Source organism: Erythrolamprus reginae, chromosome 2 (assembly GCF_031021105.1).
Source record: "Erythrolamprus reginae isolate rEryReg1 chromosome 2, rEryReg1.hap1, whole genome shotgun sequence".
NCBI classification, from domain to species: Eukaryota; Metazoa; Chordata; class Lepidosauria; order Squamata; family Dipsadidae; genus Erythrolamprus; species Erythrolamprus reginae.
This window is the reverse complement of record NC_091951.1, coordinates 177,521,487-177,547,228: the sequence shown is the minus strand read 5'-3', so window position 1 is coordinate 177,547,228 and position 25,742 is coordinate 177,521,487. Positions and strand designations below refer to the sequence as shown.

The window sequence follows — 25,742 nt, the reverse complement described above, 5'->3', positions numbered from 1 at the left end:
TACATTATAGGTTTTCTGCTGCTTCAGCTGTTTCCTATGGGTGTCTCTTGAGAGGGCACAAGTGCCATTTTCTTTACTCCCTATGTAATTGGAGTGCTGCCAATTATGGCCATTTGCTCTATTAAGGCAGATTAGAGGCCTGGTCATCAGGGCAGCAAAAATTATACTAGCATATAATTGGAGGAGGAGTGCAAGTTAACAGAGGCGTGACATTTTTTCCTTATGTAATAATCAGGTAGCTGTATTCTGCTTTTGAAACTTCTTCCAATGCTTCTGCAGGGTTTTGCCTTTACCCTCTAGCCCAGGACTGCTTTTTCAATGGTGCCAAAGCTGTTTTGAGGTCCATGTGGACTGTAAGGGCTGTCCTAAGATAGCTGATGTAAATAGCAATAGCCTTTAGACTTATGTACCACTTCATAGTGCTTGTATATCCCTCTCTAAATGGTTTACAGAATCAGCATATTGCCCCCAACAATCTGGGTCCTCATTTTACCCACCTCAGAAGGATGGAAGGCTGAGTCAGCCTTGAGCTGGTGGTGAGATTTGAACTGTTGAAATACAGCTAGCAGCTAGCTGAAGTATCCTGCAGTGCTGCACTCTAACCACTGTGCCACCTTGCCTCGTAAAACCAAATTAAAATATGGAGGCTTCCGGCTTGGCGGAGATCGCGGCGGGACATCTTTGGCAGGGCTCTGCCAGGCGATCCCTTCTACCCCCTCCGAAGGTCGCATTTGCGATCGGATCGGGCTCGGATGGCCCGATCCCAGAACAGGGGGCTCTCCTCTGCCCGAGGAGCCATCGCTGAGACTCCGGAGGCAGCGGTTCGCCCCGCAGCTTCGAAGACGGGAGAACCGATCCTCTTTGCTTAAGAGGACCGGCCAGCGCTTTCTCCCCTCGCCCAGCGGGAAGCTGAGAAAAATTTTTGAAGTGAAAGTTTATATTTAACCAACTGAAAAAGAATACATTCGATAAAGGACTCAAGGTAAAAAATTTCCTCTTTGTTTCAAGACTAAAATTTGAAGATTTGATCGTTCGGAAGCTTCAAGGGAAAGCTTTCTTTAACGAGGCGAAAGTGAAAGTTTTTCTCTTTGAGTCTCATCCGCAAATAACAGCCGAGACTAACTCTTCTCATTTTCATTGTTTCCATCTTGCAAGTGAATTTTGGAATCTATAAAACATTTTTCTACCTTATGCTTTAATAAAAGAACTTAAATTGGAAATGACTATTTAGAAGATTTTGATGCTTAAAAGAAATCAGCAATGATGAGTAAAACTTCTTTTTTATAGTCTGTTAAAAACATTGTGTTCCGGGCTGACATCTCAACAGCGGAGGAATATAACTTTGTTGCCATATTTTTTTTTTCTCTCATCCTGTTGTCTTTGCAACATAATAACATTATATAACAACTTGAAAACAAAAGGGAAATAGAAGGAACTGATACCTTTCCTTTGGATTAACCTAGCTGGACTACTTGCTGATTGCCTTTGGATTACTTTGGATTACTTGCTGATTGCCTTATTCTTGGGATTATTTTTTTTCTGAGAACCTTTTCACATCTGCCTGGTTATATGAACTTTTGACTTCTAACCTGACTCCATTTTGGGATCTACTTTTTTTGCCTTTGTCTTGAATTTGGAAAAGAACATAGACTCCATTTTAATCACAAGGAAATTATTAATTTGACTTTTGTTTTTGAGACCTGCAACTGGGATTAAGTATAACTGTATTTTCTGACATTTGGATTCATATTCTTCATTTATTCAGTATAATCTCTTGATTTATAAGAAGACTATAACTATATATATTGTGTTCTCTTTTTGATTAATTAATTCTTTTTTGATTCCCTTCTGATTTTCCTTTTTTTTTTACACCTATCTGTAAAAGAAGTTTGATGCACTGTTAGCAAACCTTGGTTTCCTGCTCTATTCCAATTATTTGAATTGAAATATTCCCCCTTTTTCTCTCCTTTTTTCTCACCCCTTTTTACTGCCTTATTAAGTCTCTTTTCTCTTCTTTTTTCTTTTCCTTTTACCTTCTTAGAATCTCCCTTTTTAAAATAGTTATTATTCTTTCTTTGCTGTTATTTACTCTGTTTTCTTACCAGACCATTTATTTTCAACTCTTATTTGTTTCTTATTCCTAAAAGTGTTACATTTGTTTTCTGTGCTGTTATATTTTTAAATTTTTAAATCTTCAAAATAATAACAATAATAACAATAATAACATATATTGGATTTTCAACTTTGAATTTTCCTGACAACTGAATAGTTATAATTTAAGGGTAACTGTTAACAAAACAGATTGAATAGATTTGGAATTTATAGAAATTTTCTCTCTTTCACTACATATAAATTTTGATTGATTTAAATTAATTTGAATTTTAAATTGTGGATTCAAAATTGATAATGTCAACTTCTTCAACTGTTGTTAAAACGGTCAAAAAACAAACCACTGCAACAATCTCTTCTCCACAAGTGTCGCCGCATCCTTCCCCGACGCACCAGGCGTCAGCTATGTCTTCCAAGGATAAAGAAAAAGACAAAACAATGCAGTCCAACTTTGCAACACTACAAGAAACTCTAAACAACATGCAGGACTTTATGTTCAAATCTCAAGAAAATGCTACTCAACAAAGAGAGGCTATAAAAGAGGATGCAACACAACAAAGAGAAGCTATAAAAGCAGACTTGACAGAATTTAAAAAGGAGATGGCCCAATTGAAAGTTGATATGGCTGAGGTGAAAGACCAGATAAAGGTGATTCAACAAACACTACAAGAAAGTGATGATCGAGTGAAAAAGGTTGAAGAGAAATCCGACAAAAACGCAAAAAGAATAGATTATCTTGAAGGTAGAGCTGATGCAAGACATAGAAGACATGATGAATCAATCATACAGCTGGAGATGCAACGTGCTTCGTATGGACTACGATTTCAGAATATGAAAGAGGAAAAAGATGAAGATTTAAAAATGACTATGGCGGAAACTATTGGAGGAATACTCCAGGAGGATCCTGCTGCGCTAGTGAAAGAAATCGATGAAGTTTACCGAACTTCGAATAGTTACATCCGTCGCCACAACCTCCCAAGAGAGATTCACATCAAATTTACCAGGAAAACTTTGCGAGATGACATACTCCACTGGGCAAGAAACTCCAAACTCCAACATCAAGGAGTAGAAATAAAAATATTAAAACAAGTTCCAAAAAGTGTCAGAGAGAGCAGAAGAGATTACCATTTTCTTACCAGAATTTTGATCAAAGAAAATATAACCTATCGTTGGTTAATCCCACAAGGTCTTTCTCTGACATGGCGCTCTACAAGATACAAGCTGGAAAATGTAGAACAAGCTAGATATTTCTTTGAAAATAGTGGCATCAGCCACATGGACTTTTCAGATAACCCACAAGAGGCTCAACAACAACCAGCACAACACCAACCAGGGGAGAAATTAGTAATCCAACAAGAAGAACTTTTGGGGGCCACTGCTATGGCAATAGAGCAGGACCAAGGCGCTAGAAGAGTTCAACCCCAGCGAGAAACCAAAAAACCTACTAAATGACAACAACTAAAGATCTAAAGATCTTTTCGGTAAATGTTAATGGACTTAATGAACCAAGGAAAAGGAAACAAATCTTTTCCAAAATCAGAAGTCAAAATGCTCAAATTGCAATATTACAAGAAGTACATATTAAAAAAGATAATCAAAAATTATTGTTGAATCCTAAAATTGGAAAAATGTATGCTGCATTAGCAGATCAAAAGAAAAGAGGCGTGGTGATGTATGTAGAGAATTCTATAAATTCCAAACAAATATACAAAGATAATGACGGTAGAATACTGATTGTACAAGTTGATATTGAACCTAGACCTATAGTGGTTGTCTCTATCTATGCTCCCAATGAAGACCAAATGACATTTTATAAAAATTTACATCAAATAATAATAGATTTAGCAATTGAGAATGTATTAATAATAGGCGATTTTAATGCTATTGTGAACAGGCAATTAGATCATTCAGGGGGGGGGAGTAATAATAAAAGGAAAAAAACAAAAAGAAATCTACTACCCAGTACTTTCCAAAAAATGAAAACAGAATTACTGTTAAATGATATATGGAGGGAAAGACACCCCCATAAAAGACAATTTACGTTTTATTCTAATCCCCACAAAATCTGGACAAGAATAGACATGGTATGGACACCAAAAATGGTTGCAGAACAAATAAGGGAAGTAGAGATAGATGTTAATACATGGGCCGACCACAACCCAATAGTGGTTTACATAAGAATGAATAATAAACAGAATACTTGGCGGATGAATAGAAATATATTGAATGATAAGAAATATAAGGATTGGATCGAAAAGGAATTAAAAACATTTCTTGAAATTAATAAAACTCCAGACACCACTTCACAGAATTTATGGGACACACTCAAAGCTTATATAAGAGGGTTAACAATATCCTATACAGCAAAATATAATAAGGAAAATAAATTAAAGTATCTACAATTAATAAATGAATTAAAACAACTGGAATTTGCATCGCAGCAACACACCAAGAACAGAGATTTTAAAACAGAAATAAATGTAATTAAACATAAAATCAGAATTATAGAACAAAATCAAATAACTGAAAAAATTAAAAGAGCAAAACAACATTATTTTGAACATGCAAATAAACCAGGCAGATGGTTAGCATATAAACTTAGAAAGCAGAGTCAATCCAAATTGATAAAAAAATTAGAAGATAAAGATGGTATAATAAAATACGATACAGAAGGAAAGGCAGATATTGTCTATAACTTTTATAAAGATCTTTATGCCAAAGACAATGTTAGTGAAGATGAAGTTTTTAATTACTTACAGGCTTCAAAATTACCACAAATAACAGAAGACCAACAGACTATGTTGGATGGACCAATAACAATGGAAGAACTCCTATCTATAATTAAAAAACAGAAAAACAACAAAGCCACTGGTCCGGATGCTATACCGGCAGAATGGTATAAGATAGAAAATGAAATAGTAAGAAATCATATGTTAGAAACCTTTAATTTATGTAGACTTGAGGGTAAAATTCCGAAATCTTGGTCAGAATCGTTGACAACTTTAATACACAAATCCGGTACTGACCCAGTAAAAATTAAAAATTATAGACCCATATCTTTATTAAATGTAGATTATAAAATATTTATTGCCATTTATGCAGATAGACTTAAAAGAATTATAAATGGAATAATACACCAAGACCAAAATGGATTTCTACCAGGGCGACAAATTAAAAACAATCTTAGAACTGTAATAAATACATTAGAATATTATGAACAACATTCAGATAAGACAGCATCTTTAATGTTTTTAGATGCTCAAAAGGCCTTTGACAACGTCAACTGGACATTTATAAAAATGCAACTAAACAAAATGAGATTTGGCCCAAAATTTGTTAACTTAATAGATACTATATATTCAAAACAAACGACTAAGATAATATTAAATAATAACCAATTACAAACACTTGATATAAATAAGGGAGTTCGTCAAGGATGTCCTATATCACCATTGCTATTTATTATGACACTTGAAACTTTATTAATTAAAATAAGAGCGGATTCTGAAATAAAAGGTTTAACGATAGGAGGCGAAACTTATAAACTTCAAGCTTTTGCAGATGATTTAACGTTTATAATTGAACCGATAACAACAGTTTCTTCGTTATTGCAAACTATTGAACAATACGGAAAGGTAGCAGGTTTAAAGATAAATAAAAGCAAAACTTCTTTCTTAACTAAAAATATGAATAAAATACAAGAAACTAAATTAGAAAATATTTCTGGAATAAAAACCGTAAAGAAAGTAAAATATTTAGGAATAAATTTAACAGCGAAAACAATAACATTAAAAAATGATAACTACATAAAATTATTATCAGAAATTAAAAAAGATTTAGAAACGTGGAACAGCCTGAAAATATCATTTTTAGGAAGAATTGCTACAATCAAGATGAATATTTTGCCTAAGGTTTTATTTCTTTTCCAGGTAATTCCAATAAATCCAGGGGGAACTTTTTTTAGAACTTTGACAAATTTAGTTAAAAAATTTATATGGCAAGGGAAAAAAGCAAGGATAAAAATAAACTGTTTAGAAGATATTAAAGAAAGAGGAGGATTTGGTCTTCCAAACTGGAAATTATATTACCAGGCCGCCGCCCTAACATGGATTAAAGATTGGATAACTTTAGAGAATAAAAGGATATTAAACTTAGAAGGACATGATCTCATGTTGGGTTGGCATGCATTCATATGGTATGACAGGGAAAAAAATCACTCATATTTTAAAAGACACACATTAAGGAAGTATTTACTAGAGGTTTGGAAAGACATAAAGAAAAATCACTTCTTAAACGTTCCAGAATGGATAGCCCCCCTAGAAGCAATAACACACCCAAAGTCTATAAAAGACACGAAAATATTTATAGATATAAAGAACTATTAGATGATCAGATGAAGTTAAAACCTAGGAATAAATTACAAGATGAAGGAATAATAATAGACTGGTGGCATTATGCCCAGATTCGATCCAGATACCAGAAGGATAAAACTCTTTACATTTTTAATAAAAGTAAGAATTTGCTAAGTAATTTAATTATCACCAATTCAGTAAAAATGATAGGGAAACTATATAAATTTCTTATCGCTCACAAAAATATAGAGTTGACTTTAAAAGATACTATGATAAGATGGTGCAGAAATATAGGTAAGGAAATAGACATAGATACTTGGGAAAAAGTTTGGATTAACAATTGGAAAATGACCAAGTCAGTTTCATTAAAAGAAAACCAAATTAAAATGTTTTATAGATGGCACCTCCCACCAAACAGGATAGCAAAAATGTTTCCTAAAACATCCCCACTATGTTGGAAATGCAAGAAAGATATAGGAACTTATTACCATCAATGGTGGACATGTGGTAAAGCTAAAATCTATTGGAAAATGATTGAGAAGATATTAAAAGAAATATTAAAGCTTGATATAGATAATACCCCGGAATTTTACTTATTAGGAATTACTAAACAGACTTATAAGAAAGAAACTCTTTATTTAATCATACACATATTAACCGCGGCTAGAATAATATAAGCGCAAAACTGGAAGGGGGAGGAAATCCCCAAGAAAGAAGAAGTTATAGCTAAAATATTAGATTGCGCTGAAATGGATATGATGACAAGACGATTAAACGATCAAGAAGACACTAAATTTTATGAAACATGGAATAATGTATATAGATGGTTAGATAAGAAAAAATAAGAGATAGATCTGTTTTTATTTAGGTAATAACAATATTAATATTAGTCCAAATGTATTTGTTGATGACTTTGATATAATAGTTTACTTATAAACAACATATTAAGAATTTTGTTTTATGTATGTTTAGTAACTGAGATTTGTTTAAATGTTTGATTAGATGAATATATTACACATAAACAACATATTAAGAATTTTTACCTATACCGTACTAACATTGCATTTAAGATTTGAAAATTTTTTACTAGACTCTTTAACATTTAACAAATGTTTGATTATGTATTCTTTTTTCTATTTGAATGTATACTTTCAAAAGAAGCGGGGAAATACATCCCCATTTTATGTTTAATGTTTGTATGTCTGTATGTCTATTTTATGAAAAATAATAAAAAAAATTTAAAAAAAAAAAAACCAAATTAAAATATGATTTCTTACTTTTCTGATTCATTACCGTCCTATTATTTTGGCCAAGAAAGAATATTTGTACCTAAAATCTCACGTTTCAGAGATAATTTGTCAAGAATGCATTAATGAGTTAACATAGGACTCAGGAATGCAAATACCAAATAGCTACTGCCTGGGAAGTAATTCATGGCAGCCATAGTCATCTTATCTGCTACTCCTATACATTTATTTATTTCCTTTGGTGTCCATTCCTCCAAAAGAACATAAGAGCTCATCTTTTCTTTATGAAATCATAATGCACAATATGGTTACTCCTCTCAAAGTGGACCATACCTAAAAAACCCTAACATTTTCCATTTGCCAGTAGCTTTCTCTAAAAGTACAGTTCAAATCTCTATAATTTTAAAAGCAGTACAAATATATCTCCCCTTCTCTCATTGGCATGAAAATAAGACATGGTTATTAATATTGGCAACTAGATCAGGGCCAGTCTTTCAAAATCATCTTTTTTAAAGTTTTGTTTTTGTAGAAATCCTTTAAGTCTCTCTGATTCTAGGTATTTTGATAGTAGTAGGCTAAGATGGAAACCATCAATCTTGACTTTAGAAATCATTTAAGAAGTACCCAGATTCTGATAAATGAAATAACAAAGGAGAAGATAAAAAAATATCCTGAATTTTTCTTATTGGGTATTTCAAACATTAGGTGCAAAAAAGAAATTTATTACTTAATAATACATATATTGGTTGCGGCAAGAATTACATTTGCGCAGAAATGGAAAGAAAAGGAAATACCAAAGGACGTAGAAGTATTTTAAAAAATTATGGAATGTGCAGAATTAGACATGATGACAAAACATTTGAATAATCAAGTTGAAACAATTTTATAAAATATGGGATAAAGTATATGAATGGTGGAATTTTAAAAATAGTATTAAAAGTTAAAGAAATAAGAATTTAGAACTATTTGAACTTATTATTTTGAAATTTTATAAGATAGAGTGAAACAGTTTTAAAATAACATAAACGTAGAATTTTTGTACTTTTTCCCCCTTTTTGCACACAGTATGATAAAGTTAGATATGTTATTTACTATACAGTGTTCCCTCGATTTTCGCGGCTTCAAACTTTGCGAAACGCTATACCACGGTTTTAAAAAAAATATTAATTAAAAAATACTCCACGGTTTTTTTTCTATACCACGGTTATTTTGACCGCCCTCTTTTGCAGTACAGTATATAAAGTGCCAAGGGGCTCCAAGGAGAAGGCGTGAGCCGTCGCGACCACTCCTATCTTCGGGCAAGGCAGGAGCAGCCTGGGCTCCGGGACGTCGCGAGGGCGGCGCAGTGGCCATTCGGTTTGGCGCGAGGGAGCGAAGGAGAAAGGCAGGCGGCAGGCTGGGCGTGAGGGTCCGGCTGGCTGGAAGGGAGCCTCCCCCTAACCCTCCTCCCCCCCAAAGTTTTGCTGGCGGCAATGTGGCTGCTTCTGGGCTCGGCGGGTGAGTGGGAGCTGGACGAAGGGGAGCAGAGGCGGGCGAGGACAGCTGCCCGGTCCAGCGGAGAAGAGGCGTGAGCTTGAGGGGCGAGCCAAGGGGGAGATGCTGGGGGAAGGGAAGCCTTAGGGCAGCGGGACACGGGACTGCCTCCCGCCGCCTCTTCTCCTTCCCGCCCCCTTCTCGCTTTGTGTGCGTGTGTGTGTGCACGCGGGGAAAAGTTGCTTAGCTGCTCCAGAGCCTCCCGTTCCAGGCTCTGGAGCGGCTAAGCAACTTTTCCCCCCGCGCACACACACATGCACACAAAGTGAGAAGGGGGCGGGAAGGAGAAGAGGCGGCGGGAGGCAGTCCCGTGTCCCGCTGCCCTAAGGCTTCCCTTCCCCCAGCATCTCCCCCTTGGCTCGCCCCTCATCTCACGCCTCTTCTCCGCTGGACCGGGCAGCTGTCCTCGCCCGCCTCTGCTCCCCTTCGTCCAGCTCCCACTGGAAAGTTCACCAGGAGCTCCCATTTCTCCTTCAGGAGCCGCTCTGTCACGTCGCATTCCAAGGGCGACTCGAGCGCCCAGAATGCGGCGCTGCCCAGCAACAGGTAGCTCAGGTAGAGGAGCGGGCGGGCGGGCGGTAGTGGCGAGGGCGCTGGGGGGGGGCGGGGGCAGCCAAAAATGGTGTTTTTACTTCTGCGCCGCTATATCGCGGAAAATCGATTTTCGCGGGAGGTCTTGGAACGTAACCCCCGCGAAAATCGAGGGATCACTGTATTCTATTTTTTGAATAAGTATTTTATAGATAAAGAAATTTAATTAACATAAGAATATTGAGTTGAATTTAACAAGTACGTGATATATATGTGTGATATTTCTGTATTGATCTGACCACAGTTAGGTTTTTGTTTTTTGTATTAGTGAGACTTCTATGACAAGCGGAGCAATGGTAGCTCCTTAAGTGTTTAATGTTGTATGTTTTTGTTTGTCTTAAAAAAAACAATAAAAAAAATATTTGAAAAAAAAGAAGTACCCAGATTTTAGAATTCAGTCTTGTCCAAGTTGATGCTTTTTAGAAGAGTTAAGGCTAACTTCCACCATCTCTATCCATCACATCAACAGGACAGCTGATTTGGAAATAGTTGCTGATTCCAGTGTATTTGAAATAAAGTAGGCTTAGTGCCAGTTATAAAATCCCAATGGATTTAATTGTCTTTGTTTTTCTAAATAAATACTTGTAGCTATTAAAATGCTCAAGAGTATTGTTTAATCTATGGATAATTAATAATGGTCAAAATGTTTTACTTGTTGTTTAATGTTTAGAAAGATGAATATGCTGGCATTCTTACAACATATAAAGCATTCAGAGGGAAAACAATGCCAATGGATATGAAATGGGTCTTAAATGTGTTTGGAAATTAGTTTCATTTAGAGTCTTTGTTATATTTATTATGTGAGCTTTAAGTGGATGCTCAATGTTGTTTCAGACAGGAAAATAAAGAAACCCAAGTTTCTCTCTTACTGGTTTTCTATTTATTTATATGATGCTTCTGAATTGTAGATTAGACAAAGACTCGGCCTTCTGGATAATTAAAGAGATTCAAGTTCTATTGATTTTGTTGATTTGTTTAAACAAATTATATTTAAAATTGAGGTGCAACAGTGATGTACATGCAATCTTTTGACTAGGCAACAAAAGCGAAATGAGACAACTGTTTCCAGATACTTTTTAAAAGATTGGGAGCTTGATTATTGCATTTTAACTAGTTTTTAATTATATGAAGCATGAATTTCTTCAGTTTGTGTATTAATATGTATACCATATTTTTTGGAGTATAAGATACACCTTTTTACCCCCCCAAAAGAGGGTGAAAACTTGGGTGTATCTTAAACATTGAATGTAGCTCCACCCCCACTCTTTGGCCTCTGCCTCCCAGCAATTTATCTCCTTGCAGCAAACAGAATAGAGCCTGTTAATCCAAGTAACTGATTATCAGCTTCCCGATCTTCAGCTGATTGAGTCTGCAGGCAGGCCATGAGCTAAAACTGAAGTTAAATGAGCTGCAAGGAGACAAATTGCTGGGAGGTAGAGGCGGAGGCAGAATTTTATTTTCTTGTGCTAATCAGACTGCTGAAACTGGATGCAAGGAGGCAAGTCAGTAACTATAAATGTCTGTAGAATGTTCAAATTGTTAGACATTTTTAAAAATACTATTATTGTTGTAGACAATTTAACAAAATGAAGAAACTTTTTAAAATAAATGCTTGATCTGAAGAGGTCCAGTGTTTTTGTATATTTTTTAAAAATAGCACAGAATAATGTATACTTCCAGAAAGCCACATCAATTTTAGCAGCATCGATACAAGTATAGTCTGAAATGTAACAATGTCCTGTTTTCATATTAAGATAAGGCAGCTGAGTTAAACCCTGACCTAGTCATGTTTGGAGTAGATCTATTTAAATCATTGGGAGGAATTAGTGTGACTACATTTAAGAAAACTTGCTGGCATTAATATGTTGTCATAATCTACATTTCTCCAATTCTTTCCTATTTTTGTGGGTCAGACACACTTGCACAGAAAACACAGTAAACAGTGTATATAATCTGTACTGTTTGCTGGGAGGCAAATTGCTGGGAGGCAGAATTCCCCCTCCCTATTCCCCCCCCCCCCAAAACTCAGGTGTGTCTTATATTCTGGTCCGTTTTATACTCTGAAAAATATGGTAGATAGATTGGGTAATATCTTTTTAATATTCATTTAGAAAAAGAAAAATTGATAATCTCTTACCTCTTCTTGCTACTAATTAAGAGACATATTTGTTGATATTCCACAATTCAAATTCTTTGGCTGTAACTATGCATATTTCTAAATAGTTTTTACTTGATAGCGGAAGCTGCTAATACTGTTTTAGTTTGATATTGCTGATGGTAGTCAAGACATACTTGCAATTTCTCAGAGAATACATATACAAGATTTATTTATTTATTAGATTTCTATGCCACCCTTCTCACAGCGACTCAGGGCGGCGTACAATATTATAAATGCAACAATATATAAAAGAAATCTAATTTACTTTAAAAGAATGATACAAATTGCTAAAAGTGTTAAAACCCCCATATACAGACATACACATTCATCAAATTCAATCATCGGCCGGAGACAATCTTATCACTCAGGGCCTCCATGCCCTCCGGCAGAGGTAGGTCTTCAGAGCTTTATGAAACACCAGGAGGAAGGGGAATTGGAAAGCTAGAAAAAGAAATTGAAGGCTTGGTTTTGGCTGACCATGAACAAGCTATTCAAGCTAAAGCTATGAAGGCCAGAATTGAAAAATAATCAAATGATTCAAAGTGCAGATCGTGCAAACAGGCAGAAAAAAACAATAGATCAGACATCTTGTGCAAGATGCTTGCACAGACTGATTATAAACAACAATATAATCACCAAAATGATTCACTGAAATATCTGTTAAAAATATCTTATGTCATTCATGAAAAAATGGTGGGAACATAGATTTGATGTGATGCAGATTTGCAAAGGATAGTTTAAGAAACACACCAAAATTGTGTAAGTTCCTTTGACCAGTTTAAGTAAATAAGACATATTTTAAGACTAGATGAATCAGGGCAAGTCTAACCAGTATCTTTTTTTTCTCTTTTGAGCAAACAGTTGTTTTAAAGAAGCAAAAAAAAAGTGCAATTATTGTCAAAACACAATTACACATATTTCCTTACTATACACAGTTTATTTACATTTGTTCACAACTCTTACTCATTGTTCCTCTGGAAGGGCAAGGAGTTCCAGCAAATATGAAAAAAGTCATTCAAGAGTCAAGTACAAGTGGTAGGTTGCTTCCAATTCGGACTGGTTCTTATAACTGGTAACAGCAGGAAGCTCCACCCACCCACCAGGATGTGTAGAAGCAGCATGTGTGAACCAGTGGCAAACAAATTCAGAACCCACCACTCGATAAACTAATCATGTCAGAATCCCAGTGAAAATTTGGAATTGGGCAATTTTATATACTGTATTATTGTTAGCACTATAGTAGTTATGGTTGTATTAAAAAGTTTAAAATAAAAAGATCAAAATCTCATTCCACATGAGAATACCAGATTTGATTTCTTTACAATTTTGAACATTTTAATTTAAAAAAAAATTGAGGGGAAACTATGTTAAACATCATTGGGTTTTGCTCTAGGCATTCCTTTTTGCTGACTCCCAAATTTTATGGTTGTGATAATTATTGTGAAAACGTGTCTGTGTGGTTTAATTTCTTTTTCCTGCCATATTTCTCTAGCAAATCTTGAAAATACTATTTGTCCTGTCTGCAAAGATTTAATATCTTTAAAATATTTTACACTTTAAAATGTACTCCTTTTGGAATGAATGTAAAACTGAGCTGTATAAAAATGAGCAATTTGAGTTGAAATGAATATGTCTGCTCTCCTAGGCTTTGATAGTCCCCCTATAATTTCCTCATTGTAGCTTCCCATCACAAGCAATATAATTGGTGTACTACAAATAAAATGTTTTATTCTTTGGGGGTTTCCAGCCAATTTTAAAACCATATTATTTACCTACATAAAGCAGTTTGATCTCTCTTTAAAATTTCTTTTCTTTTCAAGCAATGTTTAACTGTTAGCAAAATAACTGCTAATTAGCAACTGTAATGACAGTGGGGAGGAAACTATAATTAACAATGTTAAGTTCATTGACTGATAGGCCTTGGGTAATTATATGGGGATATAGACAAAGATGTAATTCCTTGACTTACAACTCGCCCTCATACTTAGCACCATTGCAGCATTTCTGCAGTCACATGTTCAAACCTTTGGGCACTTGGCAATCAGCATATATTTACAATGGATGTAGTTATCTCAGGGTCACATGATCACCATTTGTGACCTTTCCAGTCAGTTTCCAACAAGCAAAGTCAATGGGGAAAGCTCAATTCTTTTAATGTCTATGTGATTCATTCAACAATGACAGCGATTCACTTAAGCAAAAAGGTGGTATAATTTGGGGCGTAACTCTCTTAATGACCACCTCACTTAGCAGTGGAAATTCCAGTTCAAGTTGTGGTTGCAAGTTAAGGGCCACCTATAGCAGTAAAACCTGAATCTAGTGTAGACACCAAGTGCATGTGTAAGTTATATGTGATTTGTCCTTCATTGATGAAAATGTCTATGGAGACTCTCAGTCATCCAGGTCATATTGTCTCAAAGGTGCTTTTTCAAAAGGCAAGGGGACTTTCTGGTTTTTCTTCGAAGACGGTTGGCTTCTCATGCAAGAAACTTCTTCAGATTTGATTTCCCACCATGCAGTCAGAGCTGAAGAATCATCTTGGATGAGAAGCAAAACAATTGCTGCCAACCTGCCTTCCATTGAGGACCTGTATACTGCACGAGTCAAAAAGAGGGTGAGGAAAATATTTACTGACCCCTAGCATCCTGGACACAAACTGTTTCAACTCCTACCCTCAAAACGTCGCTACAGAGCACTGCACACCAAGACAACTAGACACAAGAACAGTTTTTTTCCTAACGCCATCACTCTACTAAACAAATAATTCCCTCAACACTGTCAGACTTTCTACTAAATTTGCACTTCTGTTCTACTAGTTTTTCTCATCATTCCTATCACCCATTTCCTCCCATGTTGATTGTATGACTGTAACTTGTTGCTTATGTCCTAAGATTTTTATTAATATTGCTTCTTCATTGCTTATTTGACCCCTATGACAATCATTAAGTGTCATACTACATGATTCTTGACAAATGTATATTTTATTTTATGTACGCTGAGAGCATATGCACCAAGACAAATTCCTTGTGTGTCCAATCACACTCGGCCAATAAAAATTCTATTCTATTCTATTTTCAGAGAAAAACCAGAAAGTCCAGTTACCTCTTGAAAAAGTACCTTTGAGACATTGATGAAAACCTTGACACCACCAGTCATGCTAAAATTAAACATTGTATGTTCTAAGACAGGGATGGTAAACTGGTGGGTTTTTTTGCTCAGGTGCCAAAAGGGTGCATGCATGTGTGATCACACATGTGCCCACACCCATAATCAATGCCCTCCTCCTGTATATTTAAATTAAACTTCCAAAATTCAGGAAACTTGTGTTTATCAAACCCTAGTTCACTTCTAAGAACTAAGAACCAATTCCAAGGCTTGGTATTTGTTTAAAGGGTCCTGATCTATGATTTTTTTTTTGCAAATTGCTGTGGTGTTTTGATCTTGATAAAAAAGATTTGAATAACTAGATCCTTGGCAAAGATCTAGTTTTTTTTTTTTACCAACTTCCAAGGCTTTAAAGTGCTGGTGCAGCAATTTTCCAAGATATGCAGTCTTATGTGAAATAATATATCCCTCCTCCTCCTCCCTCCCTCCAGCATATTCAATATGTAGCCTGCTTTGCGAATGAAATAAAATAAAAAATAGCAGGTTGCAATTGTTTACTCAAAAAGGTCTCCAGTTATGAATGACCCTTGTTTCTCTTCCTGCACTGAAACAAAGCCATTGTACTGTGTTTAAAAACATTATGTCATGTGCCTTTTGGTGCTAGTATGCTATTCTTCTTGTGGAGCTTGCTGGGCTTAGCTTAAAGAATATTAAGAATTGCATTTTAAGGTATTCTGATCAAATTTATATTTGGCTCAAATTGATTATTTTCCTCTGATGAAAGAATATATCATTAAGTGTACTACAAACATCAAAAGAGCAAAGGTCCACATATTGAGAAGTGTAGAAATCCCCATAATATATATCTATACATGGAATATATATCTGTGATTATACACAGAACCATCAGTATTGTGAAAATATTCTCGGACTGCTGCCTCATGAAGTTGTTTGAAGTACTTCGTCTTGGTCACCTTTTCTGCTTTCTTTACTGAGTATTTACTTTCTGTCTACTGAGAACTGTGGCTATATATACCAGGGGTGTCAAACTCGATTTCATTGTGGGTCGCATCAGGGTTGTGTTTGACCTCAGGGGCCAGGGTGGGCATGGCCACTCAACGTCACTCGTGTCAGGGGTGCCTGTGGTGTCCCAAGTGTTCTGCCAGGGAAAACGGGCTCCCTAGCTCTGTTTTCACCTGTGGTGGCTTCCTTCAACCCTCTGCCAGCTAAAATAGAGCTCGAGAGGGCCACCCGTGGCCACCGTTCCCTGTAAGCTGCGCATGTGAGTGCACGCGCGCTCCAAAATACCCCGCCGCGCACCCTTTTCCTCGGCCGCGCACTCCCCAACCCCCTGCCAGCCCGCGGGGGGGGGCGGGGGGGCGGGGGCAATAGAAGGGAGCCGCGGCCACACCTGCCTCTCCATGGTGCCTCCGGCCCCCTCGCGCTCCAGGCCTCTCAGCCCTGCCCCTCACCCGCCCGGCCTCTCTTTCTCCTCCGCTGCAAGAGAGGGGGGGCAGGCGTTCTCCGGAGGCTGGCGTGCGTGCGGGCCGGCGCGTGCTCTTCCCATCTCCCTGCCTGCGCGCCCGCCCGGAACATTCAAAGTAAGAGCGAAGGCGAAGGGTTTTCTTATTTTGAATGTTCCGGGCGGGTGGGCTGGCAGGGAGATTTGGGGAGCGTGCGCCAGCTGCCCCCGAACACCTGGCCGCCCGCTCGCCGCCTGCTCGCTTGTCGCCAGCCCGCCGCTTGCGGTGGGCGGGCGGCGATCGGGCTACAAAAGTCGGCTGGGATACAAAAGTCGGCTGGGAGGCGGAGCGTGGCCGGGCGCCGTGTCTTCGCCTCCGCGCGCCGCCTCCGCCCGGCCGAAAACAAAACGGCTCCAAAAGTCGGCTGGGCTCCCGGAAGGCGGTGCGCGGCTACTTCCTCTTCGCTGCAGAGCCGCACGGAGGCGAAGACATGGCGCCCGCCCACACTCTGCCTCCCAGGAGCCCGGCCGACTTTTGGAGCCGTTTTGTTTTCAGCCGGGCGGAGGCGAAGACACGATGCCCGGCCACGCTCCGCCTCCCGGGAGCCCAGCTGAAAACAAAACGGCTCCAAAAGTCGGCTGGGCTCCCGGGAGGCGGAGCTTGGCCGGGCGCCGTGTCTTCACCTCCGCATGCCGCCTCCGCCCGGCCGAAAACAAAACGGCTCCAAAAGTCAGCCGGGCTCCCGGGAGGCGGTGCGCGGCTGGTTCCTCTTCGCTGCAGAGCCGCCGGGCAGAGGCGAAGACAACGGCGCCCTCCACTCTCTCTCCATCTCTCTCTCTCTCTCTCTCTTTCTCTCTGTTGCCGGCGTGGTGAACGAGAGAGAAAGAGAGAGAGAGAAAGGAGGGGAGAGAGAATGAGAAAGCGAGAAAGAAAGCAAGAGAGAGAGAAAGAGAGGGGGGAAGGAGGGGGAGGGAAAGACATAGAGGGAGGGAAGGAGGGAGAGAGAAAGAGCAAAAAAGAGAGGAAGGAAGGAAAAGAGAAAGGAAGAGGGATGGAGAGAGAGAGGGATTGAAAGATGAAGGAAGGGAGAGAGAAAGGGGGAGGGAGAGATAGAAAGGAGGGAGAAGGGGGTAGTTAGGGAGAGGGAAAAGGAAGGGCTTGGAGAAAGGCAGGGGGAAAGAAAGATAGAAAGAAAAGAGGGAGGGAGAGATAGAAAGGAAAGAGGGAGGGAGGAAAGAAGGAGGGAGAGATAGAAAGGAAAGAGGGAGGGAGAGATAGAAAGGAAAGAGGGAGGGAAAGATAGAAAGAAAAGAGGGAGGGAGAGATAGAAAGGAAAGTGGGAGGGAGGAAAGAGGGAGGAAGACATAGAAAGGATAGAATTATGGATGCAAGAACTTGCTCATGTGTGATAGCGCACGCCCACACTTACTTACTTACTTACTTACTTACTTACTTACTTACTTACTTACTTACTTACTTACTTTATTTATTTATTTATTTATTTATTTATTTATTTATTTATTTATTTATTTATTTATTTATTTATACGCCGCCCAGTGCCAAAGGGACTGCCGCTCAGACACTATACTTTTCCGCTCACCCCGAAAAAAAATTAGAGGGAACACTGCCTGTGGCCCTCCTGATCTCCGTTTTTCCTGGCAGAAGCACCGCTGTCCAGTCCTTTTGCTGTTTTCAGGGTACTCCTGTGGGCCAGATCTAAGCACCCTGCTGGCCAGATCCGGCCCCTGGGCCTTGACACCCCTGTAAACAAGCAAACAGACAAACAAACAAACATACATACATATATGCATGCACACATACATACATACATACATACATACATACATACATACATACATTTATTTGTTTGATTTCTGTGCTGCCCTTCTCTGCAGACTCAGGTGGCTCACAACAAGGATAGCTACTACAATGGAACATATAAGAAATCTAAATGTAAAAATATGATCTAAAACCCTGGTTCATTAAACACGAACACACACACACACAAATACACACACATATATGCTCCTCCCATATTTGGGTATACCATGGTGATTTGACAGAAAAAACGTAACACTTCCCTAGTACAAAGCTGAAAGGATGAGATCCTGCTGCCTAGATGCTGCAGGATCAAATTCCAGTGAGGGTATGGCTAGCTGATGAGGCCAGAACAAGGCCGAAATAGATCTATACTAGTCTCCCTTCATTTTCAAATTCAGCAAAAATATGTTACATACACACACACACACACACACACACACACACACACACACATACACACTTGTGTGTGTATGTTTTTTCTGTTGAATATACATACACACACACATATACTCAAAGGGATGTCTCTCAAAGCATTGTTTCAGAGACCTTAACTATTTCAATAAAAGAATGTCATACATTGGTATATGTCATTGTTTAAGTTTAATAAGACTCCAAATGGTTACGCAGTGAAACCAATAGTTTGTTAACAGTATCCCAAATACTTCAGTTTCTTGACAAAAATGTTTTTATTTTTAAATGTTCCCACAGGGATTGAAACAGGTTTACAAAAAGAACCCCGCAATCAGACACCAACTCCATCTGCGGCTCCTGCACCATCTTCATCTAAATATCACAGGGGACGCTCTGGGGGAGCCAGAGACGAACGCTATCGGTCTGGTAAGGAAGCAATATCACCTGATGAATTTGAAATCTTAGTAGCTTTGACTAAACAATAAGCAGAAAAATTAGTTATAATTTGCTGAGAGTGAGGGAAAAAGAGAAGGGCAGCTGGGATCATTAGATGTTGGCAAATAATGAATGATAGTGAATTTCTTTTGTTTGTGTATAATAATGTTTAAAATTATCCAAATTTGTGTCAGCAGCGGAGATTAGGAGAAGAGCTAAAAGCATCCGCCCATTTCTGAGGTAGACCAGGTCCCAAACGGAGTCTTCAAATTTGACTGCAGTGAGGTTGATGTAGGCCAGTGATGGCGAACCTATGACACGCGTGTCAGCACTGACACGCATAGCCATTTTCAGTGACACGCGGCCACCGGAGAAACTGACTAGACGGAGCCAGAGAACGGGAGTGAGAACAGGCGAGAGAGGCAGGCAAAAGCTGCGTCTTCTTCGGGGCGGGAACCTTTTCTACCCGGAACCTTGTTGCGTCTCCTGCACTATCGAGCGGGAACGGTGACTCGGAAACTATTCAGTAAATAAGTGAAGCTTTGACTGTGTTAGAAATATCACAAAATTACCACACCACCCGAGTTATGCTCGGTTTTTTGGCGAATTTTGACACACCAAGCTCAAAAGGTTGCCCATCACTGTCCTATTGTTACCCCATATATTGGCATCAAACACAAAAACATGCAAATGAGAGGAATTTGCATGCAGGTTAATAACTGCTAATAACCTTGGCAGAAAATTGCCATGTTTATTTATTAAATTTATATGTCACCATTTCGCTATCCAGAGAAACACTGGGCATTATAAAATGTACTTTTGCACTTTAAGAGCTAATCTTTTCTAGATTAAAGCAGAGTAAAACTCAAAATGTACCTGCCAAATGTTCTGCTATGGCAACTCTGTTAACATTTCTAACAAGTCTGGCTACTGATATCTTTCTGACAATGTCTGGCAACTGTTCTTCCTTTATCCTTCAACTATTGTTCATGCGCCATCTATCACTGCTTACCTTTGTTACACCTCATCTAAAAGGACAACTTGTCTATGAGTCTATCTGGCCTGGAGACCAAAAGAATAAAAGTCTCCACCTAGACCAGTGATGGCGAACCTATGACACGCGTGTCAGCACTGACACGCGTAGCCATTTTCAGTGACACGCGGCCACCGGAGAAACTGACTAGACGGAGCCAGAGAACGGGAGTGAGAACAGGCGAGAGAGGCAGGCAAAAGCTGGGTCTTCTTCGGGGCGGGAACCTTTTCTACCCGGAACATTGTTGCGTCTCCTGCACTATCGACCGGGAACGGTGACTCGGCAGTATTGGCGGCGCATGAGCAGCGAAGAGGGCGGGTAATAAGGGGTGGAGCTGCCGGAGCCGGGGCAGGACAAGGGTCGGAATGGCGGCAAGACTATGGCGGAGACCATTGTAAGTTCGGCTCGTTGAGGGGACGAAGCCTGGAAGGGGGGCTCCTTCCTCTCTTCTCTCAGCCCCCCGGGGGGGTTCCTCCCTCCTGTCTTTTGTCATTGTGAGGCGGGGGGAGTGGGGTAAGGAAGGCTCCGTGCTCAGGTCTATCCCTTGGCTTCCCCCCCGGCGCCTACTCGGCTGGGGGCTGACAGCTCTGCCTTGGAAGGTGATGGGAGGCACCAGCCCGCGGTGGGGTTTGTTTTCCTGTCCCGTCTCCCTTGCCAGGTTTGTGGAAGAGCAGGGGGATTGCGGGACACCCTCCCCCCCCACCAAACGAGGGGGGGGGCTGCTGCAACTGAAGAGAAGGGGCCCATTAAAATATCAGAGCTTTAAAGCCAGTTTCGTAATATTTCTCCCAGCCCCCTCCAAAACTAAAAAGTGTGACTGGGCAAGATGGACCAGAAATGGAATAATTTTTCAAAAGCAAAATTCCTCTCATGATACATAGAACAAGAATCTCTATCTAAAGGGGTTTTTTTTTTGTATTTTTAAATTTAATTTAATTTAATATGCCACACAACTCCCGGAGGACTCTTGAAATATTGGGCTACTTTTCCTATAATCCCAAAATGATATGTTCATAGGAGTTGTAGTCTAATACATTTAGAAGGCAACAAAAACTTGAAAAAGCTGACAAAGTTTCCGTGACTTCAAATTTCTTTTCTTTTCGCACCCTAATTATTTTGGATCTAGGTTCAATATCAACATTACTTGCAATAAATTAAGATAGAAGCATCCATAGGATATATGACTTCCTGCCCATGTTCCCTTAATTATTATATTACTTTGTGTGCCAGACAGAGTAAATCATGTGTGTGTCCTGGTGGATCACTTGTTTGGGGTTTTGAAAGTAGGAAACTATTCAGTAAATAAGTGAAGCTTTGACTGTGTTAGAAATATCACAAAATTATGGTTTTTTTCTCAAGGTGACACACCACCCGAGTTATGCTCGGTTTTTTGGCGAATTTTGACACACCAAGCTCAAAAGGTTGCCCATCACTGATGTAGGCTATGATTACAAAATATTGAAAGCCTGAGTTTTCTCCTCTGCTGCCTATACCCACAGACTTATTTTGAAGAAAATATATGAATAAAAGAAATGCTTTCTTCTATCCTAAGTTGTTGTAGTCATTTACATGTTACTGAGGAGTTCTGAAATTAGCTTCTTGCTTTACCTATATTTGAACTTTGGTAAGAATTGCAGAAGTCTCAAAAGAAGACCTATTTTCTGCAAAATGGAGGCCTGGTGGTGCAAATGGTTAGAATGGGGTATTGCAGGCTAACTTCTCACTGCCAAGAATTTGATTCTGAACGACTCAAGGTTGGCTCAGCTTTCCATCCTCCTGAGGTCATAGAAACATAGAAGACTGGCGGCAGAAAAAGACCTCATGGTCCATCTAGTCTGCCGTTATACTATTTTCTGTATTTTATCTTACAATGGATATATGTTTATCCCAGGCATGTTTAAATTCAGTTACTGTGGATTTACCAACCATGTCTGCTGGAAATTTGTTCCAAGGATCTACTACTCTTTCAGTGAAATAATATTTTCTCACGTTGCTTTTGATCTTTCCCCCAACTAACTTCAGATTGTGTCCCCTTGTTCTTGTGTTCACTTTCCTATTAAAAACAGGAAAGTAAAAGGTCAGTAAAAGGTCAGTAAAAAGAGGACCTAATTGTTGGGGGCAATATGCAAATATTGCTTCTTCATTGTAAACTGCCCAGAGAGTACTGTAAAGCAATATTATTATTATTATTATTATTATTACTATTATTATTATTATTATTATTATTATTATTTATTATAATAGACTCAGGGCAGCTCACAGCAATAATAAAAACAATGTGCAATAACAAATTTAATATATTTTAAAAATATCTAAAAACCCCTTATTTAAAAACAAGACATACACACAAACATACCATACATAAATTATATAGGCCTGGGGAAGATGTCTCAATTCCCCCATGCCTGATGGCAGAGGTGAGTTTTAAGGAGCTTACGAAAGGCGAGGAGGGTGGGGGCAATTCTGATCTTTGGGGGGAGGTGGTTCCAGAGGGTCGGGGCCGCCATAGAGAAGTCTCTTCCCCTGGGTCCCGCCAGATGACATTGTTTAGTCGACAAGACCCGGAGAAGACCAACTTTGTGGGACCTAACTGGTCGCTGGGATTCGTGCGGCAGAAAGTAGTCCTGGAGATATTCTGGTCCGATGCCATGAAGGCTTTATAGGTTATAACCAACACTTTGAATTGTGACCGGAAACTGATCGGCAGCCAGTGCAGACTGCGGAGTGTTGGTGTGACATGGGCATACCCAGGGAAGCCCATGATTGCTCTTGCAGCTGCATTCTGCACGATGTGAAGTTTCCGAGCACTCTTCAAAGGTAGCCCCATGTAGAGAGCATTACAGTAGTCGAAACTCAAGGTGATGAGGGCATGAGTGACTGTGAGCAGTGACTCCCGGTCCAGGTAGGGCCAATGCCCCCCTCGCCACAGCTGAAAGATGGTTCTCTAATATGTGGCAATATACGAGTGGTGAATGCTGTTGTGATGGGTGCCCAAGATTTGTGTGAGATGGGTGCCCAAGATTTTTCTCGCCGATTGCTGAGTTTTGAATTTTTTGATTGAAGGAGAATGGGTATGGTGTCACTGCATTGATTGACGTTTGCTCTCTGGAGTATGGTGATAAGCCCAGGTTTCATCTTCTGTCACTATACAGTTGAGAAAAGCCTCGCCTTCAATCTCGAAATAGTCAAGAAATTCTCGGGCGGCACTGACTTTGTCAATTTTGTGTACTTCAGTAAGCATCTTGGGCACCCACTCCAGCAACATTCATGCCCTTAGCAATTCAGGTAGCATATTACAGCACGCACTTCACACATGGAGGGAAATGGAATGAGGACATTCATCTCTAACTTTCACCACAACACCAGTCTGATCACTGGCATTGCTCGTTCTCTTCCGCTGGCTTCCCACTACACAATAGTAATACCAACTTCCCCTGCGAACATTCCTTGCGAGAGCTACATGCCTTGTAACCTTACTTTTCAAATAACTCTTGTATAGGCCTAAATGTTATTGCTATTGCTAAGATAGTGCTCACTTATACGTTTAAAAACTATTCATAGTCTGCAGTGCTTTTTTACTCATAGACAGGAAGCTCTATCCCAAAGGTGTTTTTATTTGCTTTTGGAAAATTACTTTTGAGATAACTATGCCCTGGGTGATTGAGAATCTCCATAGACATCTATAACAGCTGTGTTCTTGCTGCAGATATGCGATTTCCAGATTGGGAATCTGGATGTGGCACATTCAATAAGAGTAGTTCTTATACGAAACAATTGAAAACCAAATGTTTAAATTCAAGCCAATCTAAGTATTTTAGCAGAGTACAAAATATTTGATATTGTTGAGCAATATCCAGATTTTGCCATACTGTATTCTAATAAGTTCTGTCTATGTTTAGGACCTGAAATTTCCTAAAATTGATGGAATGTCTTAGCATTATTGACATATGATTAATCTGCAATTGTCGTCAAGGTTCTTAATTTGTGATACAGTGATCCCCCGCTCGTTGCGAGGGTTCCGTTCCAGGACCCCCCGCAACGAGCGGGTTTTCGCGAAGTAGCGCTGCGGAAGTAAAAACACCATCTGCGCATGTGCAGATGGTGTTTTTAACTTCCGCAGCGCTAGCGAGGAGCTGAAGATTGGGGGCGGCGCGGGTGTTTTAAAACGATCGGAGCCGGCATATCGAGAGAAGGAGAAGAGGACCGCCCCCCCCCCAACTCGAAGAATGACATTTCCAAGGCCGGGCGTGGGGGCGTGGGGGATCGGGGCTAGATTTCCCTTTCTCCCGCGGACTTTTCTTTTGCTCCGAGCCTTGCGGACAAGCAGCGACCCGGCTTTTTCAAAGCGCAAAAGGTTGGAGGAGGACGCGGCTCGCGGAGAGGTGGAGAGAACCGGCGGGGTTCCTCAAGAAGACAACAGGTTCTCGAGTGATCTGCCCCCCCCCCCAACACACACCCGCACCCATCGCTCTAGCGGAATCCAAGCGCGCCTCTCCAAAGCTTCCTTTTTTCTTGGCTCCGGCGTTTCTCACTTCGCCTCTCCGAAGCGAAGGAAACAGGTGAACTTCTCCTCCGTCCGCCCCATTGAAGCCCCAGCCGGCTGGAAAGAAAAAAAAATCCTTTTTTTGGAACGGGGAAGAAGCCGGGTGGGTGGGCGGCTGGGAGAGAGAGGCAGGGCGACTAGCACGAGGGGATTAACCTCGACTGGGAAAAGACACTTATACCGGCTTTGCAAGGATCTTTGTAATCGATGGCTTCCGCCTGATCCTCCGGGCTAAGGTCGTAAACGTAGTCGAAATCCAAGCCGGAGCCACGGGAGCGGCAGAGTTTGTTCCAGAGGGCCACCCCGGCCAGCCACAGAGCCATCCTCCAGCAAAACATGGTCCTGCTCCTCGGCGGAGAGATGGAAGCGAGAGAGAGGGAGAGGGAGGGAGGCGAGGCGCCGGGTGCCAGGAGCGGTGGAGCGCGTACGTGTGGCGGACGGGGGAGGTGGAAGGCTGGAGAGAAGGGGCGCCGTGGGGAGGAAAAAAGGGCCGCGAGGATCTCCTCCGTCCGCGCCGACCGGCTCTGCTCTTCTCCAAGGGGATCGCACCCGGAGCCTGGGGCTTCCCCCCATGCAAAGGAATCGGGAGGCTACCGTGCGCGTGGGCGTGCAGTGCTTCTCTCTGCGTGCGTGTGTGTGAGTGCTGCGCTTGTGTGTTTTTGTGTGTAGGCGCGCGTGGAGGGCGAAGGGGTCCGACCCCCCGCGAGGAGGGGAAGTTGCAAAGCGGGAGAAGGCGCTGACTCACCCGCCTGCCCTCTCGCAGCGCCCGGCTCCCCTCCTCGCCTCCTCCTCTGTCAAAGGCCGGGCAAACTTTTCTGCCTCCCCGCCACCGCGGCGGCGGTAGTACCGCCGGGCTACCGGGAACTCTTCTGCCCGGAGGTGGCGACGGTTGGAAGGATCCCTCCTCCTTCTCCCGGTTGACCTCCCTTCCGAGCTTTCCG

General features: G+C 40.4%; 1 protein-coding gene across 2 annotated transcripts in view; it reads left to right on the top strand.

Moving 5' to 3' along the window:
* Window positions 1–25,742, top strand: part of DIP2B (disco interacting protein 2 homolog B) — a 250,046-nt gene that overhangs the window by 142,079 nt on the left and 82,225 nt on the right. For both annotated transcript variants that reach the window (XM_070740523.1, XM_070740522.1), the window contains exon 3: window positions 19,088–19,216. In XM_070740523.1, the coding sequence (XP_070596624.1) occupies window positions 19,088–19,216 (129 nt within the window). The remainder of the gene's footprint in view (window positions 1–19,087; window positions 19,217–25,742) is intronic.